Raw genomic sequence first — 18,111 nt, 5'->3', positions numbered from 1 at the left:
GAGACACCTCTATAGACGTAGAAGACTGACATTACAACCGGGAGGCCGTTTGAATTTTTTTTTTGAAAACTGATATTGAAAAGACAACGATGATACAACTTCAAAAACGAAAACAAAACCCAGCGACAACACATCATCACGAGGAAGATGATTGATGAAGAGTGTGGTCATGTAGCGAGGGCGACTCTGGGAACCAGCCAGAGTCGTATCTACTGGACGTCTCCCCCTTCACAGTGTGTCTATCAGCCACGTGACGCCTCAGCAGCTCCGGGCGCCGGGAAGCCCACAGCTCAGAGTAGTGGCCAGTTGCCCTCACTAGGAGCCCTCACTAGGAGCCCTCACTAGGAGCCCTCACTAGGGGCGGCAGCGTAGCCTAGTGGTTAGAGTGTTGGACTAGTAACCGAAAGGTTGCAAGTTCAAATCCCCGAGCTGACATGGTACAAATCTGTCGTTCTGCCCCTGAACAGTCAGTAAACCCACTATTCCCAAGTAGGCCGTCATTGAAAATAAGAATTTGTTCTTAACTGACTTGCCTGGTTAAATAAAGGTTAAATAAAAGGTAATTTTTTTTTAAAATAAACTAGGAGCCCTCCGCCGCCTCTCCCCTGCATTCCCTCACGAGCGTCATGTGACTCCTCAAATGGGGTGTTTCGTGTTCCAAATGGCACCCTAATTCCCTACATAGAGCACTAATTTTGACCCGGGTGTGTAAGGTTGCGGTTGAAAAAAAATCAAGGCATTTCAGACTGCGCGTCTGCCCGAGGCATTTCAGACTGCGCGTCTGCCCGAGGCATTTCAGACTCAGCGTCTGCCCGAGGCATTTCAGACTCAGCGTCTGCCCGAGGCATTTCAGACTCAGCGTCTGCCCGAGGCATTTCAGACCCAGCGTCTGCCCGAGGCATTTCAGACCGAGCGTCTGCCCGAGGCATTTCAGACCGAGCGTCTGCCCGAGGCATTTCAGACCGAGCGTCTGCCCGGGGCATTTCAGACCGAGCGTCTGCCCCGTGACGCCTCAGCAGCTCCGGGCGCCAGGAAGCCTACAGCTCAGAGTAGTGGCCAGTTGGCATGTAGGGCATGACTCATTGACGGCAGCTTTGAAGACTGTTTTGTTTACTCTCGTTAAGTTTCACTCGTGTTAGTGTGGTTGTTACTGGTCATCACCTGACTCAACGTTAAATCACCCAATCTCAGTCTTATCTGCAGTTGCCATGGCGGCGTCCCAGTAGCAGAGAGCTCCTGTAAATATGTACATATCTCATAATTTTTTTTAACTGGTTTTAACTTGTGTTTATAAAAATAAACTGTTCTGTTTTTGATAACATTGAGTTTAATTGCATATTTCTCTCCTGCAGTCTACTAATCAACTGTGTGTTCCTGGTTCTAGTCTCCTGCAGTCTACTAATCAACTGTGTGTTCCTGGTTCTAGTCTCCTGCAGACTACTAGTCAACTGTGTGTTCCTGGTTCTAGTCTCCTGCAGTCTACTAATCAACTGTGTGTTCCTGGTTCTAGTCTCCTGCAGACTACTGGTCAACTGTGTGTTCCTGGTTCTAGTCTCCTGCAGACTACTGGTCAACTGTGTGTTCCTGGTTCTAGTCTCCTGCAGACTAATAGTCAACTGTGTGTTCCTGGTTCTAGTCTCCTGCAGACTACTGGTCAACTGTGTGTTCCTGGTTCTAGTTTCCTGCTGTCTACTAGTCAACTGTGTGTTCCTGGTTCTAGTCTCCTGAAGTCTACTAGTCAACTGTGTGTTCCTGGTTCTAGTCTCCTGCAGTCTACTAGTCAACTGTGTGTTCCTGGTTCTAGTCTCCTGCAGACTACTGGTCAACTGTGTGTTCCTGGTTCTAGTCTCCTGCAGACTAATAGTCAACTGTGTGTTCCTGGTTCTAGTCTCCTGCAGACTACTGGTCAACTGTGTGTTCCTGGTTCTAGTTTCCTGCTGTCTACTAGTCAACTGTGTGTTCCTGGTTCTAGTTTCCTGCAGTCTACTAGTCAACTGTGTGTTCCTGGTTCTAGTCTCCTGCAGTCTACTAGTCAACTGTGTGTTCCTGATTCTAGTCTCCTGCAGTCTACTAGTCAACTGTGTGTTCCTGGTTCTAGTCTCCTGCAGACTACTGGTCAACTGTGTGTTCCTGGTTCTAGTCTCCTGCAGACTACTGGTCAACTGTGTGTTCCTGGTTCTAGTTTCCTGCAGACTACTAGTCAACTGTGTGTTTCTCTGTGTGTTTCTCTGTGTGTTTCTCTGTGTGTTCCTGGTTCTAGTCTCCTGCAGACTACTCGTCAACTGTGTGTTTCTCTGTGTGTTTCTCTGTGTGTTTCTCTGTGTGTTTCTCTGTGTGTTTCTCTGTGTGTTTCTCTGTGTGTTTCTCTGTGTGTTTCTCTGTGTGTTTCTCTGTGTGTTCCTGGTTCTTCGATGTTGTTTCCATGTGTACTATCTGCAGTACATTGATTGTTGTCATTGATTTGATCCCTATTTCGACACATGGGGTAAGACGTGATCTGATTTTAACACACCCATAGTGCTCTGATCAAAAGTAGTGCCCTATATAGGGAACAGGGCGCCACTAAAGTAGTGCCCTATATAGGGAACAGGGCGCCACTAAAGTAGTGCCCTATATAGGGAACAGGGCGCCACTAAAGTAGTGCCCTATAGAGGGAACAGGGCGCCACTAAAGTAGTGCCCTATATAGGGAACAGGGCGCCACTAAAGTAGTGCCCTATAGAGGGAACAGGGCGCCACTAAAGTAGTGCCCTATATAGGGAACAGGGCGCCACTAAAGTAGTGCCCTATAGAGGGAACAGGGCGGTATAAAAGTAGTGTCCTATAGAGGGAACAGGGCGGTATAATAGTAGTGCCCTATAGAGGGAACAGGGCGGTATAATAGTAGTGCCCTATAGAGGGAACAGGGCGGTATAATAGTAGTGTCCTATAGAGGGAACAGGGCGGTATAATAGTAGTGCCCTATAGAGGGAACAGGGCAGTATAATAGTAGTGTCCTATAGAGGGAACAGGGCGGTATAATAGTAGTGCCCTATAGAGGGAACAGGGCAGTATAATAGTAGTGCCCTATAGAGGGAACAGGGCAGTTTAATAGTAGTGCCCTATAGAGGGAACAGGGCAGTATAATAGTAGTGTCCTATAGAGGGAACAGGGCAGTATAATAGTAGTGCCCTATAGAGGGAACAGGGCGGTATAATAGTAGTGTCCTATAGAGGGAACAGGGCAGTATAATAGTAGTGTCCTATAGAGGGAACAGGGCAGTATAATAGTAGTGCCCTATAGAGGGAACAGGGCAGTTTAACAGTAGTGCCCTATAGAGGGAACAGGGCAGTATAATAGTAGTGCCCTATAGAGGGAACAGGGCAGTATAATAGTAGTGCCCTATAGAGGGAACAGGGCAGTATAATAGTAGTGCCCTATAGAGGGAACAGGGCAGTATAATAGTAGTGCCCTATAGAGGGAACAGGGCAGTATAATAGTAGTGCCCTATAGAGGGAACAGGGCGGTATAATAGTAGTGTCCTATAGAGGGAACAGGGCAGTATAATAGTAGTGTCCTATAGAGGGAACAGGGCAGTATAATAGTAGTGCCCTATAGAGGGAACAGGGCAGTTTAATAGTAGTGCCCTATAGAGGGAACAGGGCAGTATAATAGTAGTGTCCTATAGAGGGAACAGGGCGGTATAATAGTAGTGTCCTATAGAGGGAACAGGGCAGTATAATAGTAGTGCCCTATAGAGGGAACAGGGCAGTATAATAGTAGTGTCCTATAGAGGGAACAGGGCAGTATAATAGTAGTGCCCTATAGAGGGAACAGGGCAGTATAATAGTAGTGTCCTATAGAGGGAACAGGGCAGTATAATAGTAGTGCCCTATAGAGGGAACAGGGCAGTATAATAGTAGTGTCCTATAGAGGGAACAGGGCGGTATAATAGTAGTGCCCTATAGAGGGAACAGGGCAGTATAATAGTAGTGCCCTATAGAGGGAACAGGGCGGTATAATAGTAGTGCCCTATAGAGGGAACAGGGCAGTATAATAGTAGTGTCCTATAGAGGGAACAGGGCGGTGTAATAGTAGTGCCCTATAGAGGGAACAGGGCAGTTTAATAGTAGTGCCCTATAGAGGGAACAGGGCAGTATAATAGTAGTGCCCTATAGAGGGAACAGGGCAGTTTAATAGTAGTGTCCTATAGAGGGAACAGGGCGGTATAATAGTAGTGCCCTATAGAGGGAACAGGGCGGTATAATAGTAGTGCCCTATAGAGGGAACAGGGCAGTATAATAGTAGTGCCCTATAGAGGGAACAGGGCGGTATAATAGTAGTGCCCTATAGAGGGAACAGGGCAGTTTAATAGTAGTGCCCTATAGAGGGAACAGGGCAGTATAATAGTAGTGCCCTATAGAGGGAACAGGGCAGTTTAATAGTAGTGTCCTATAGAGGGAACAGGGCGGTATAATAGTAGTGCCCTATAGAGGGAACAGGGCAGTATAATAGTAGTGTCCTATAGAGGGAACAGGGCGGTGTAATAGTAGTGCCCTATAGAGGGAACAGGGCAGTTTAATAGTAGTGCCCTATAGAGGGAACAGGGCAGTATAATAGTAGTGCCCTATAGAGGGAACAGGGCAGTATAATAGTAGTGCCCTATAGAGGGAACAGGGCAGTATAATAGTAGTGCCCTATAGAGGGAACAGGGCAGTATAATAGTAGTGCCCTATAGAGGGAACAGGGCAGTTTAATAGTAGTGCCCTATAGAGGGAACAGGGCAGTATAATAGTAGTGCCCTATAGAGGGAACAGGGCGGTATAATAGTAGTGCCCTATAGAGGGAACAGGGCAGTATAATAGTAGTGCCCTATAGAGGGAACAGGGCAGTTTAATAGTAGTGCCCTATAGAGGGAACAGGGCAGTATAATAGTAGTGCCCTATAGAGGGAACAGGGCAGTATAATAGTAGTGCCCTATAGAGGGAATAGGGCGCCACTAAAGTAGTGCCCTATAGAGGGAACAGGGCAGTATAATAGTAGTGCCCTATAGAGGGAATAAGGCGGTATAATAGTAGTTCCCTATAGAGGGAACAGGGCGCCATCTGAGACCTATCCTCTGTTAAATCATAGCTGTTCACTATCCCACATTCAACTTGATTTAATCTTGTTCTGATTTCAGGGTGAACTGGTGGTTAATTGACCAAGCGGTTCTCTCACATCCCACAGAGAGGCTGTGTATCGATAATTGACCAAGCGGTTCTCTCACATCCCACAGAGAGGCTGTGTATCGATAATTGACCAAGCGGTTCTCTCACATCCCACAGAGAGGCTGTGTATCGATAATTGACCAAGCGGTTCTCTCACATCCCACAGAGAGGCTGTGTATCGATAATTGACCAAGCGGTTCTCTCACATCCCACAGAGAGGCTGTGTATCGATAATTGACCAAGCGGTTCTCTCACATCCCACAGAGAGGCTGTGTATCGATAATTGACCAAGCGGTTCTCTCACATCCCACAGAGAGGCTGTGTATCGATAATTGACCAAGCGGTTCTCTCACATCCCACAGAGAGGCTGTGTATCGATAATTGACCAAGCGGTTCTCTCACATCCCACAGAGAGGCTGTGTATCGATAATTGACCAAGCGGTTCTCTCACATCCCACAGAGAGGCTGTGTATCGATAATTGACCAAGCGGTTCTCTCACATCCCACAGAGAGGCTGTGTATCGATAATTGACCAAGCGGTTCTCTCACATCCCACAGAGAGGCTGTGTATCGATAATTGACCAAGCGGTTCTCTCACATCCCACAGAGAGGCTGTGTATCGATAATTGACCAAGCGGTTCTCTCACATCCCACAGAGAGGCTGTGTATCGATAATTGACCAAGCGGTTCTCTCACATCCCACAGAGAGGCTGTGTATCGATAATTGACCAAGCGGTTCTCTCACATCCCACAGAGAGGCTGTGTATCGATAATTGACCAAGCGGTTCTCTCACATCCCACAGAGAGGCTGTGTATCGATAATTGACCAAGCGGTTCTCTCACATCCCACAGAGAGGCTGTGTATCGATAATTGACCAAGCGGTTCTCTCACATCCCACAGAGAGGCTGTGTATCGATAATTGACCAAGCGGTTCTCTCACATCCCACAGAGAGGCTGTGTATCGATAATTGACCAAGCGGTTCTCTCACATCCCACAGAGAGGCTGTGTATCGATAATTGACCAAGCGGTTCTCTCACATCCCACAGAGAGGCTGTGTATCGATAATTGACCAAGCGGTTCTCTCACATCCCACAGAGAGGCTGTGTATCGATAATTGACCAAGCGGTTCTCTCACATCCCACAGAGAGGCTGTGTATCGATAATTGACCAAGCGGTTCTCTCACATCCCACAGAGAGGCTGTGTATCGATAATTGACCAAGCGGTTCTCTCACATCCCACAGAGAGGCTGTGTATCGATAATTGACCAAGCGGTTCTCTCACATCCCACAGAGAGGCTGTGTATCGATAATTGACCAAGCGGTTCTCTCACATCCCACAGAGAGGCTGTGTATCGATAATTGACCAAGCGGTTCTCTCACATCCCACAGAGAGGCTGTGTATCGATAATTGACCAAGCGGTTCTCTCACATCCCACAGAGAGGCTGTGTATCGATAATTGACCAAGCGGTTCTCTCACATCCCACAGAGAGGCTGTGTATCGATAATTGACCAAGCGGTTCTCTCACATCCCACAGAGAGGCTGTGTATCGATAATTGACCAAGCGGTTCTCTCACATCCCACAGAGAGGCTGTGCATCGATAATTGACCAAGCGGTTCTCTCACATCCCACAGAGAGGCTGTGTATCGATAATTGACCAAGCGGTTCTCTCACATCCCACAGAGAGGCTGTGTATCGATAATTGACCAAGCGGTTCTCTCACATCCCACAGAGAGGCTGTGTATCGATAATTGACCAAGCGGTTCTCTCACATCCCACAGAGAGGCTGTGTATCGATAATTGACCAAGCGGTTCTCTCACATCCCACAGAGAGGCTGTGTATCGATAATTGACCAAGCGGTTCTCTCACATCCCACAGAGAGGCTGTGTATCGATAATTGACCAAGCGGTTCTCTCACATCCCACAGAGAGGCTGTGTATCGATAATTGACCAAGCGGTTCTCTCACATCCCACAGAGAGGCTGTGCATCGATCTCAGCCTCTGGGAAATTAGACAGGATATATTTTTTTTAAAGTTCAGAACAGTCAAAGTCACGTCGTTCATGAAATTGGATAAAACCAGATCAAAGTACGACGACCAAAGTTTGAAAACGGACTGATGCCCCTACATCGATGAAGTTAAATCAGTAAGCTCCTGACTCAGACCCCAGACTGTTACCAACAGACAGAGACTCAGACCCCACACTGTTACCAACAGACAGAGAGACTCAGACCCCAGACTGTTACCAACAGACAGAGAGACTCAGACCCCACACTGTTACCAACAGACAGAGAGACTCAGACCCCACACTGTTACCAACAGACAGAGAGACTCAGACCCCACACTGTTACCAACAGACAGAGAGACTCAGACCCCAGACTGTTACCAACAGACAGAGACTCAGACTCCACACTGTTACCAACAGACAGAGAGACTCAGACCCCAGACTGTTACCAACAGACAGAGAGACTCAGACCCCAGACTGTTACCAACAGACAGACACTCAGACTCCACACTGTTACCAACAGAGAGAGAGACTCAGACCCCACACTGTTACCAACAGACAGAGAGACTCAGACTCCACACTGTTACCAACAGACAGAGACTCAGACCCCAGACTGTTACCAACAGACAGAGACTCTCAGACTCCACACTGTTACCAACAGACAGAGACTCTCAGACTCCACACTGTGACCAACAGACTCAGACCCCAGACTGTTACCAACAGACAGAGACTCTCAGACTCCACACTGTGACCAACAGACTCAGACCCCAGACTGTTACCAACAGACAGAGACTCTCAGACTCCACACTGTTACCAACAGAGAGAGAGACTCAGACCCCAGACTGTTACCAACAGACAGAGACTCAGACTCCACACTGTTACCAACAGACAGAGAGACTCAGACCCCACACTGTTACCAACAGACAGAGAGACTCAGACCCCACACTGTTACCAACAGACAGAGAGACTCAGACGCCAGACTGTTACCCCTACATCGATAAAGTTACATCAGAAAGCTCCTGACTCAGACCCCAGACTGTTACCAACAGACAGAGAGACTCAGACCCCAGACTGTTACCAACAGACAGAGACTCAGACTCCACACTGTTACCAACAGACAGAGAGACTCAGACCCCACACTGTTACCAACAGACAGAGAGACTCAGACCCCAGACTGTTACCAACAGACAGAGACTCAGACCCCAGACTGTTACCAACAGACAGAGACTCAGACCCCAGACTGTGACCTGTGACAGAGAGACCCCAGACTGTTACCTGGAGACAGAGAGACCCCAGACTGTTACCAACAGACAGAGAGACCCAGACCCCAGACTGTTACCAACAGACAGAGACTCAGACCCCAGACTGTTACCAACAGACAGAGACTCAGACCCCAGACTGTTACCAACAGACAGAGATCTCAGACCCCAGACTGTTACCAACAGACAGAGAGATCTCAGACCCCAGACTGTTAGCAACAGACAGAGACTCAGACCCCAGACTGTTACCAACAGACAGAGAGACTCAGACCCCACACTGTTACCAACAGACAGAGACTCTCAGACTCCACACTGTTACCAACAGACAGAGACTCCACACTGTTACCAACAGACAGAGAGACCCCACACTGTTACCAACAGACAGAGACTCTCAGACTCCACACTGTTACCAACAGACAGAGACTCTCAGACTCCACACTGTTACCAACAGACAGAGACTCCACACTGTTACCAACAGACAGAGAGACTCCACACTGTGACCTGGAGGCTCAAGTTCAGCAGGCTAAATGTAGAACCAATCCAACTAATGACATCACCACGGTCAGTCAGTCACAGCCAGCAGCTACACTACAGGGAGGGACGGCAAGACACTTAGAGGGACACAGAGAACCACACACACAGACAACAGAACCACACACACACACACAGACAACAGAACCACACAGAGGCGACACAGAAACCCACACACACACAGACAAACGTAGAAAACCACACACACACAGAAAACCACACACACACACACACACAGACAGACGTAGAAGACCACACACACACACAGACACACAGAACCACACACACAGACACACAGAACCACACACACAGACAAACACACAGAACCACACACACACAGATCCACACAAGGTGGGACGGCAGTCGCTAGGTAGTAAGTATTCTTGTCTGAGCCAGAACGGCCCACAGGGCAGGAGCCCATGTCCTGTAGTGTGAGGCAGCTTGATGAACTCCCTCTGGACCAGACACTAGTCTACGGCAGGAGGTCACGAGGTCAAAGTGTTGTTTAAACAACCAGACACTAGTCTACGGCAGGAGGTCACTAGGTCAAAGTGTTGTTTAAACAACCAGACACTAGTCTACGGCAGGAGGTCACTAGGTCAAAGTGTTGTTTAAACAACCAGACACTAGTCTACGGCAGGAGGTCACTAGGTCAAAGTGCTGTTTAAACAACCAGACACTAGTCTACGGCAGGAGGTCACTAGGTCAACGTGTTTAAACAACCAGACACTAGTCTACGGCAGGAGGTCACTAGGTCAACGTGTTTAAACAACCAGACACTAGTCTACGGCAGGAGGTCACGAGGTCAAAGTGTTGTTTAAACAACCAGACACTAGTCTACGGCAGGAGGTCACTAGGTCAAAGTGTTGTTTAAACAACCAGACACTAGTCTACAGCAGGAAGTAACTAGGTCAAAGCTTTGCTGAGAATAAACAAGTTGGAGGTAGAGAACTATAATTATAATTCAGTTCACACAGTACACAGCTACAGTCCAAATGTGTTCTGACTCGCTATACTGTCTCCGGAACATTCTCAGGGAAAGAGAGAGAACCAGGAAATAGAACCTAGTGACAAACAAGGAAGTCCACACTCCAGAATCCTCTAGCATGACATAACCATGGCAACGCCACAGTTGACATTCCCTGGGTATTATTATTCTGTTATGTTTAACTCCCTCCAACAACGTCACAGGGATCCCTGGCCTTCAAGAACACCCCACCCCAACTGAACACTCGGGGGGGGGGGGGGGGTTCCATCCCAAATAGAAACTTATTTCCTATACTGTGCACTTCACACCATAGTACATAGGGTCCAATTTGGGACGCAGATCCATTTCAAACGAAACGGGTCCATTATCACAACCTGTTCAGCTGATTTCCTGTTCTACACTTCCTGTGTCAATCCCTCCATTCCAAATCTCTGAAATGTCTCTGGAAGAAAAGAAAAAAATGTAACGCCCAGATTGAGCTAAACGAGTGTGTGTGTTTGAGTGTCACATTACCAAGGTACTTAACAGATTGGAAGAGGACCCAGGGACCTCAGGAGAAGACTCTCATAATGATTAAAACTTTAATCTAGGGCAGCAGTGTAATAGACTGTCAGCAATTCCATTTGAAAAGGTAACATAACCCTCTGGCTGACGGAGGGAGCTCAGAATATACATCCAAATGGACCCCTATTTCCATAAGGCTCTGGTCCAAAGTAGTGCACTATGTAGGGAATAGGGTTCCATAGGGCTCTGGTCTAAAGTAGTGCACTATATAGGGAATAGGGTTCTATGGGGCTCTGGTCTAAAGTAGTGCACTATGTAGGGAATAGGGTTCTATGGGGCTCTGGTCTAAAGTAGTGCACTAAATAGGGAATATGGTGCCGTATGGAACAAAGGCCTTATTTCCAACTTCTGCAGTCGGTTGCTCAAGCCTGCATATTTGCATTGGATTAGAATTAAAAAGTCAGAGAAGAGAGAGAGAGAGAGAGAGAGAGAGACAGAGAGGCGATACTCCATTAGTTTCGTGTCACTCATAAAATGTCATTAACATTTGTCGGCCGTGATCTGCTGCCTAAAGAAGGAAAGAACCATTTCTCTAAGATGAAAGAAGCTCTTATAAAAAAAGTTCCTAAGACAAGCATCAATGCTTCTCTTCAATACTGGCACAGGTGACAACGCAAATGAATCAAAGTGTTTAAATATATATATATATATAATTTAACCTGGCTGCAGAATAAACTGAAACATTGTTGCTGAAAAAAATAAAGCTGAAGCAATGAAAAAGGAATGTGTGGAAGTCGGAACCCTTGAATTAGAATCATCATTAGACTCGTTCTAATTCTAGAAGTGGAACATCTGAAAGACTAGACTGATGTCTGGTGTGGCAGGAGCAAACTCACAGTACGGAGTCTCAAATGGCCTCCTATTCCCTATACAGAACACTACTTCTGACCAGTCAGCCCAAGGAGAGGTCAAACCTTATTTGTCCACGTGGTGTCGAGAAAGACGGACCAGAGCAGACAGACGACATCGGTCAGTAGAGTACAGAGGCAGCGGGATTACAACTAGCTTACTTATCCCCTGGCTAATTTGACGTGTTGATACAGCCCAGCTTGTCTGAGGCAAAGCAAATACAACCACCACAACGTAATGCTGGACTGTAAAGGCCTGTATCTGGGATATCAACAATACTTCTTCGTCCTGAACTGACTGAATATCCTACATTGTTATTTTAACATTAGTCAGCTACCACACCCTTAGGGAAGTACCTCAACTCCTCCACCGACTAGAGTTGTTCAAATGAACCTCTGACTCGCCATGCACCGACACTTAACATGGTTTAACACCCTTATGTGTTTGTTCTCTGGCGTTGCCTGTCTTAGTTTGCTGAAATCCAAACTACGTTTTGTAAAGGTAACCTGTAACAGCTAGTAATGGATACCACAAATCTCAGGTATACAATCTTGTAGCTATGTTTGACTGTATGATATATTACAGACGACCATTAGAAAAAGGAGAGACAAAATGTCCCTTTCATTTGAAGAGAGAGAGAGAGTGGGCTTTGCTAGATTTGGCACAGAGCAAATCCTTGTAAAAAATTATTAATGTCAACGTTTACATTATCAGTGGAGAAAAAAAATGAGATTTAGCACAATGTGAGTGCAGACAAGACAGATTGACTTTCAAAACAAACATCAGTACATGGCATTGTACTGGAATGTCAATTATTAGCAGGTTTACGGGAACAAGTATTTAACTACCAAGCCTGAATCATTGCATGATGATGGTGGGCAAAAACGCATTGTCAAAACGTCACTTCAGCTCGTCCTGAGAGTTAATTTACAACCCAGGGTGAGTTGTTTCACTTGAGTTAAACTGTGTCGAGTCAGTGACACTTTCAGTGATCGATGTTTAGAAAAGGCCTACTTACAAACTTTGGTTTACGGTCTCCATCCTCGCCTCCAGACGATCCACCTTGTCCTGCGGTGAATCCCTTCTTTCGCTGTTTGTCTCGTCCACTGGACTGAAGATTACTCCAATGGTTCTCCATGATAACTACAGTAGCTTAGCTGGGCTACTCACTGTCACTACTGTACCCGACCTTTGCAACAAAAAAAACGGCGAAACATACAATACGGTTTGTTAACAAAATAGATTATTGGTGGAAAAGTTCCTTAAACCTGATATCGGGTACAAACAGACAATGTGATAACGAGGACAGAGAGAGAGAGAAAAGCGACGCCTTCAAAGATGCTAACGAGCTAGCTAACTATCACGGTCGGATTGCCTTAATCCTATTTGTGGCTTTTCAGGTAGTTTGCCTTCCAAGACGTATAGAAAAGATAAACTACTGTTATCAACACGTTTTCTTGAATACTACTGTTGAAATATTTGCAAAACGATGTTGACAAAGTCAGTTAAGCTATCAGACAACGTTAAAGCGAGTTGATATTTTTACAGCTCAAACTTCTGACTGTAAAAAAAAAATGTTCAGTCCGAAAACCGCGCCACCGGAAGTTGTCAGTGTGACGTTGTTTCATTCTAGCCAATTGTTTTAGCCGAAAACGGAAACGCCTTTAATTTTGAGATAAATGATTGGCCGTTTGTCATGTCACTCATTTCATTCAAGAGATGAGCAACATGATAAAAAAAACGACGCGGGGAAAAAAGCACGTTGTTTATTAATCTACAAAGGCTCTTTTGACAAAAATGTTGACAGTTTTACCTTGTAGACTAAAACATTTTCCCTGAATCCAACTCTTTCATGTGTCGAAGATAAACAGACACTTGGCAAAATCTTACTGTGTGTAGTCTGTCGGAATCATCTAATCTTTCTTTGGGTATTTTACAATTATTTAGTGGTTTCTTGTAGAGAACTGTATTGCTTGTAGCCGGTCCCGACATAGATAATTGAGGCGCGGTCGGTCGGACAGACATGCAATTTTGGGATGAAAATATTTTCTTTGTCCCTGAGATTATTTGTAAACGGATGTCTTTCTGCTTTGTATGCGTTAGCCTAATTTTACATATTGTATTAAAATAACATATTTGACTTTTTTCACATTATTCACACACTCAGAATTCAACGTCAGTAGTTTACCCCTCCTTGCCTCTCTCCTAGTTGAGTTTGCGAGTTCATGTGCCCCTTACATGTATGTTGTACATGTGTGTCTGGCCTCATTGGAATAGAGTACATCAAATCAAATGTTATTGGTCACATAAACATGGTTAGCAGATGTTAATGCGAGTGTAGCGAAATGCTTGTGCTTCTAGTTCCGACAATGCAGTAATAACCAACGAGTAATCTAGCTAACAATTCCACAACTACTACCTTATACACACAAGTGTAAATTAATAAGAATATGTACATCAAGATATATGAGTGAGTGATGGTACAGAACGGCATAGGCAAGATGCAGTAGATGGTATCGAGTACAGTATATACATATGAGATGAGTAATGTAGGGTATGTAAACATTATATTAAGTGGCATTGTTTAAAGTGGCTAGTGATATATTTTACATCAATTTCCATCTTTTTCCACCATCAATTTCCATTATTAAAGTGGCTGGAGTTGAGTCAGTGTCAGTGTGTTGGCAGCAGCCACTCAATGTTAGTGGTGGCTGTTTAACAGTCTGATGGCCTTGAGATAGAAGCTGTTTTTCAGTCTCTCGGTCCCTGCTTTGATGCACCTGTACTCACCTCGCCTTCTGGATGATAGCGGGGTGAACAGGCAGTGGCTCGGTTGGTTGTTGTCCTTGACGATCTTTATGGCCTTCCCGTGACATCGGGTGGTGTAGGTTTCCTGGATGGCAGGTAGTTTGCCCCCGGGGGTGATGCGTTGTGCAGACCTCACCACCCTCTGGAGAGCCTTACGGTTGTGGGCGGAGCAGTTGCCGTACCAGGCGGTGGTACAGCCCGACAGGATGCTCTCGGTTGTTCATCTGTAGAAGTTTGTGAGGGTTTTAGGTGACAATTGGTGAGTATGCTGCCTACACGGCGGACAATCACGTGGCAGTTAACTTTAATATGAAATTAACTTAAATATGATTAGACTGCAGTTTACTACAGTGTCTGTAAAATACATATTGACAATGGCTAAAGAAGTGGATGGTGCTCAACCAACGTGAGTTGAGATTTAATCCAAAGATAATTGAAGAGGAAAAGGAAGTATAGTATAGTATTCGTGAGTTGAGATTTAATCAGAAGATAATTGAACAGGAAGGGGTATAGTATAGTATTTGATTAGGCATGTATGTAGTCTCTGACTGCAAAGCGTCCTCCTAAAAGGTATATCCAATATGCAAAACGTAGAGCAAGTGTTGCTGTCATCTTCCTTCATGCTTCAAGTTCAGTAGTACCTGCAAGCAATGGTGATCCATCAGTCAGAGCAGGTGGGGCCCCACACTTTTAGAAACTAAATAAATACAAATGCAAATTATATATATATATCTATTATTTATTTATTTTGTATTTATTTTTTTTGGGGGGGGGGCTTGCCTGTTTTTTTGCATGTTATTTTGGCATTAATATGTGTCCCATATCAGTTTGCAAACAATGTAATAAAAATATATATATATGTATAATTGAGTTAATAAAGTCTCATACACACACGTTCTCTCTTTAGTTTTCTTGAGTAAGGCAGCTCCAAAACGCAGGTGTTTCAGTCTAGGCTCAGTGCTTTCCTGTGGTGGTGGGAGCGAGCCAGCAAAAAAATAGGAGTATTGCGCCGTGATTGGCTCAGTGTTCTGTCACTCATGGAGACACTACGTCATCGCCAAGTTTAAGTCCTTAGTAAGGGTAGACATGCAACATTTCAGCCCTTTGGGTCCTGCCATAGAGTTATATTACAAGTGTCCTTCCAAGAAGGCTGAAGGTCATTGGCCACAGATAGAATGATGTCAAATCATGTTGTATGTAGTTTTGAATGGACTGATCATGTCAACATCTCATTTTCAAAGTCTTATCTAGCAGTCATCATCATGAATCAAGTCGACAATCTACTGGCAAATCATGTTTATTCCTTGTCATATGAAGATAAATAATGAAGAGAAATTAAAGATAAAATGTATCGGTGCTCATAATGAATAGAAATTATAGATAAAACGTATCGTAGCTCATCGGCCATTGGACATAAAGATTACACAACAAGTTGGAAATCGTAAATTCAACAATGAGTCGTTTGGAAGGAATCAGTGGCTAACTGCAAGCATTGCAAAGCAACCAGTAGCCTGCTATTCAATGGAGTGGCTGTGTGGGGGTTTTTCTCTCCAAGAGTTCCCACCATACATCCAGAGAAGGCCAGACTATGATGACAAAGTTTGATGACAAAATTCACCCACAGGAAGGACCCTCGCGCCAGCTTCCTGTTCAAGTGAGCACATCACAACAACGTGAGTCCAACAATGTCTTGTCTGCTGCTGCATAAATGATGTAACATGCCAGGGAGATATGTACAGTATACTGTAGCTAAGAAATCAATACTAAGTGTGTGTTGTGTAGTAAGCTGTTGGTAGCCCATGTGCCTCACCCTAATAATTTGGCTATTTTCACCTAACGTTACTGCTCTGGCTTGGTGGTGCTGCACATGAAGCCTATAACCTGTTTTTGAGAAATGTCATCATCTAATATTGTAAGAGTTTTCACTGTCTGCTTATATGCCCCCTTTATTTATCCTACGGTTCTGACTTGGTGTACAGGGAGAACAGCCCATGTTCTGCATTCTGTCACAGTACTTTTCAAAAGTGCTAAACACAGTAGTTATATTTACTACGCCAGTCTTACTGTAGCGGGCTCATTAATGTCTTAATCGAAATGACGGATTGCCTCTTATCTGCTCATCTTTCCCTTATGTAATAGTTTGTCCATCTCACTTGTCAGTAGAAACCACATTTGTTTACGCGAGTCAAAAAAAACTAGGCTGAATTAATTGTTTCGCTGCCAGACAAGGCTCAGCTGATAGCCAGGTGTAGCCGTGGTAAGGATTCACTCCATGGTGCTGAACAGACAGCTCTGCTGATGAGACAGCTTTATGTAGGGCCCTAACAGATTGTGGGCTCCGCTTGTCGCCGTTATAGTGCAATTAATGCATTGTTTAGTGTTGTGTTGTGTCTATGCTGGCATGCATCTAAATGTTTTAGAGTTTGCCACACCAAGATTTTTATTTACATGCTAACATTATCACTGCCTCCGAGATCAGGTGCGCGTGAGGTCTCAATTGAATAGAGTAGGCTGTGGCCTCTATGCATGGATGGAGAAGCACGGGGCAGTTACCTTTTCCAAGGAAATATACTTCCTAAATAGGCCTATGATTAGGCTATAGTTTACAAAATTGCCTAGAAAATAAATAATGGTCACCCATATTTCTCCTTCTGAAAATCCTCCCGTTCCTAAAAGGTAGGATATAAAAATAGCTCAAGAAAAGTGCTCAATCTCTCCAACTCTGATCTCTTCCAACTACATCTATCATAGTGGCTGATAGAGCCCAGTAATACAGACAGCCTACTATAATAATCTACCATAGTAGCTGATATTGCCCAGTAATACAGATAGCCTAATATAATGTGCCTCGTGAAAATCTCTCATATTTTAATCTATTTCTTCAGTTATTTTTTGCGCATTTGATATTGCCTATACAGGGCGCAAAAATGCTGTGACCATGGCTGGAAAGTGAGCGTCGTCACACACGCCTAAAATGACATTGCTGGACTGCGGTTGGGTTTGGGACCAGTTCTTGCGGTACCGGGTTGGAGTCAGGACATAAAGCCAGCGGGTGCGCTATGAAATGCTGTGGGTGTGGGTGGGAGCTGGATTAAGAAATCAGTCCCGGGCAGACCACTAGTTAGTTGCTTGTCGCTACCCTGTGGTGCCAATTGAAATGACAGTCTTATAACGCGTTATAACGGCACGGCATTAGGTCTCATTCAAATCTGCTTACTCACTCTCAAACCTATAGGGCCTAACTAACTGAATTCCTCGTGGATATGAAATGACTGGATATATGATAAAACAGTTCAACACAATCTCACGACAAAAGGGCCTTTCTAACTACAAGTTCACCAGTATCCCAAAGTATTAAGCGAAATCAAGCCTAGAAAACCACATTGGTATAATAAAACACATTTTCCCATAAATTAAGTCGCACGTAAAAATGTGTGTCTTTTCTCACAAATTCTGTTCAGAAAGTATTGTGTGTGTAGTCTACTGGTAAAATGCGTGTCTTTTCTCACGAATTAATCCGCACAAAAGGGCACGAAATCTGCTGAAATACATTATGTACATTTATGCACGAATTCAATGTGAGATTGTGTTGAACAGTTCCCCCTAGGATATAAGAGCTTCTGCTAAATGACTAAATTGTTAATGTAAATGAGGGTGTAACAGAACAAGTGTGCTGTTGGAGGCAAATGTGTTCACCGTCTCTGTCTCGTGCAGCCGTGCGTTATTCACAGAGACCGGTTAATCCAGCCTAAAACCATCTGTCACTCAAACCACTGGACCGGAGGCGAACCCCAAGTCAAACACTTCACTACCAAACCATACAAGGATATCAAGAATCAATGATTTGTGTATCAGTAATCTTTTGTCAAAGAACGGGACATTAGTTTTTGGGGAGGCGAGAGTTTTAGAATTGATG

The 18,111-nt window shown here is 44.9% G+C and overlaps 1 protein-coding gene across 2 annotated transcripts in view; it reads right to left on the bottom strand.

Moving 5' to 3' along the window:
• The window catches only part of LOC110517682 (protein diaphanous homolog 3), a 269,486-nt gene extending 256,481 nt beyond the window's left edge, over positions 1-13,005 (bottom strand). For both annotated transcript variants that reach the window (XM_090228750.1, XM_090228751.1), the window contains exon 1: positions 12,406-13,005. In XM_090228750.1, coding sequence (XP_090084876.1) covers positions 12,406-12,525 — 120 coding nt within the window. In that variant the 5' untranslated portion in view covers positions 12,526-13,005. The remainder of the gene's footprint in view (positions 1-12,405) is intronic.
• Positions 13,006-18,111: the final 5,106 nt, after the last annotated feature.

Source organism: Oncorhynchus mykiss, unplaced genomic scaffold (assembly GCF_057628025.1).
Source record: "Oncorhynchus mykiss isolate SJ-2025 unplaced genomic scaffold, ASM5762802v1 scaffold98, whole genome shotgun sequence".
Classification (NCBI taxonomy): Eukaryota; Metazoa; Chordata; class Actinopteri; order Salmoniformes; family Salmonidae; genus Oncorhynchus; species Oncorhynchus mykiss.
The sequence above is the reverse complement of the archived record's forward strand: the minus strand, read 5'-3'. Positions and strand labels throughout refer to the sequence as shown.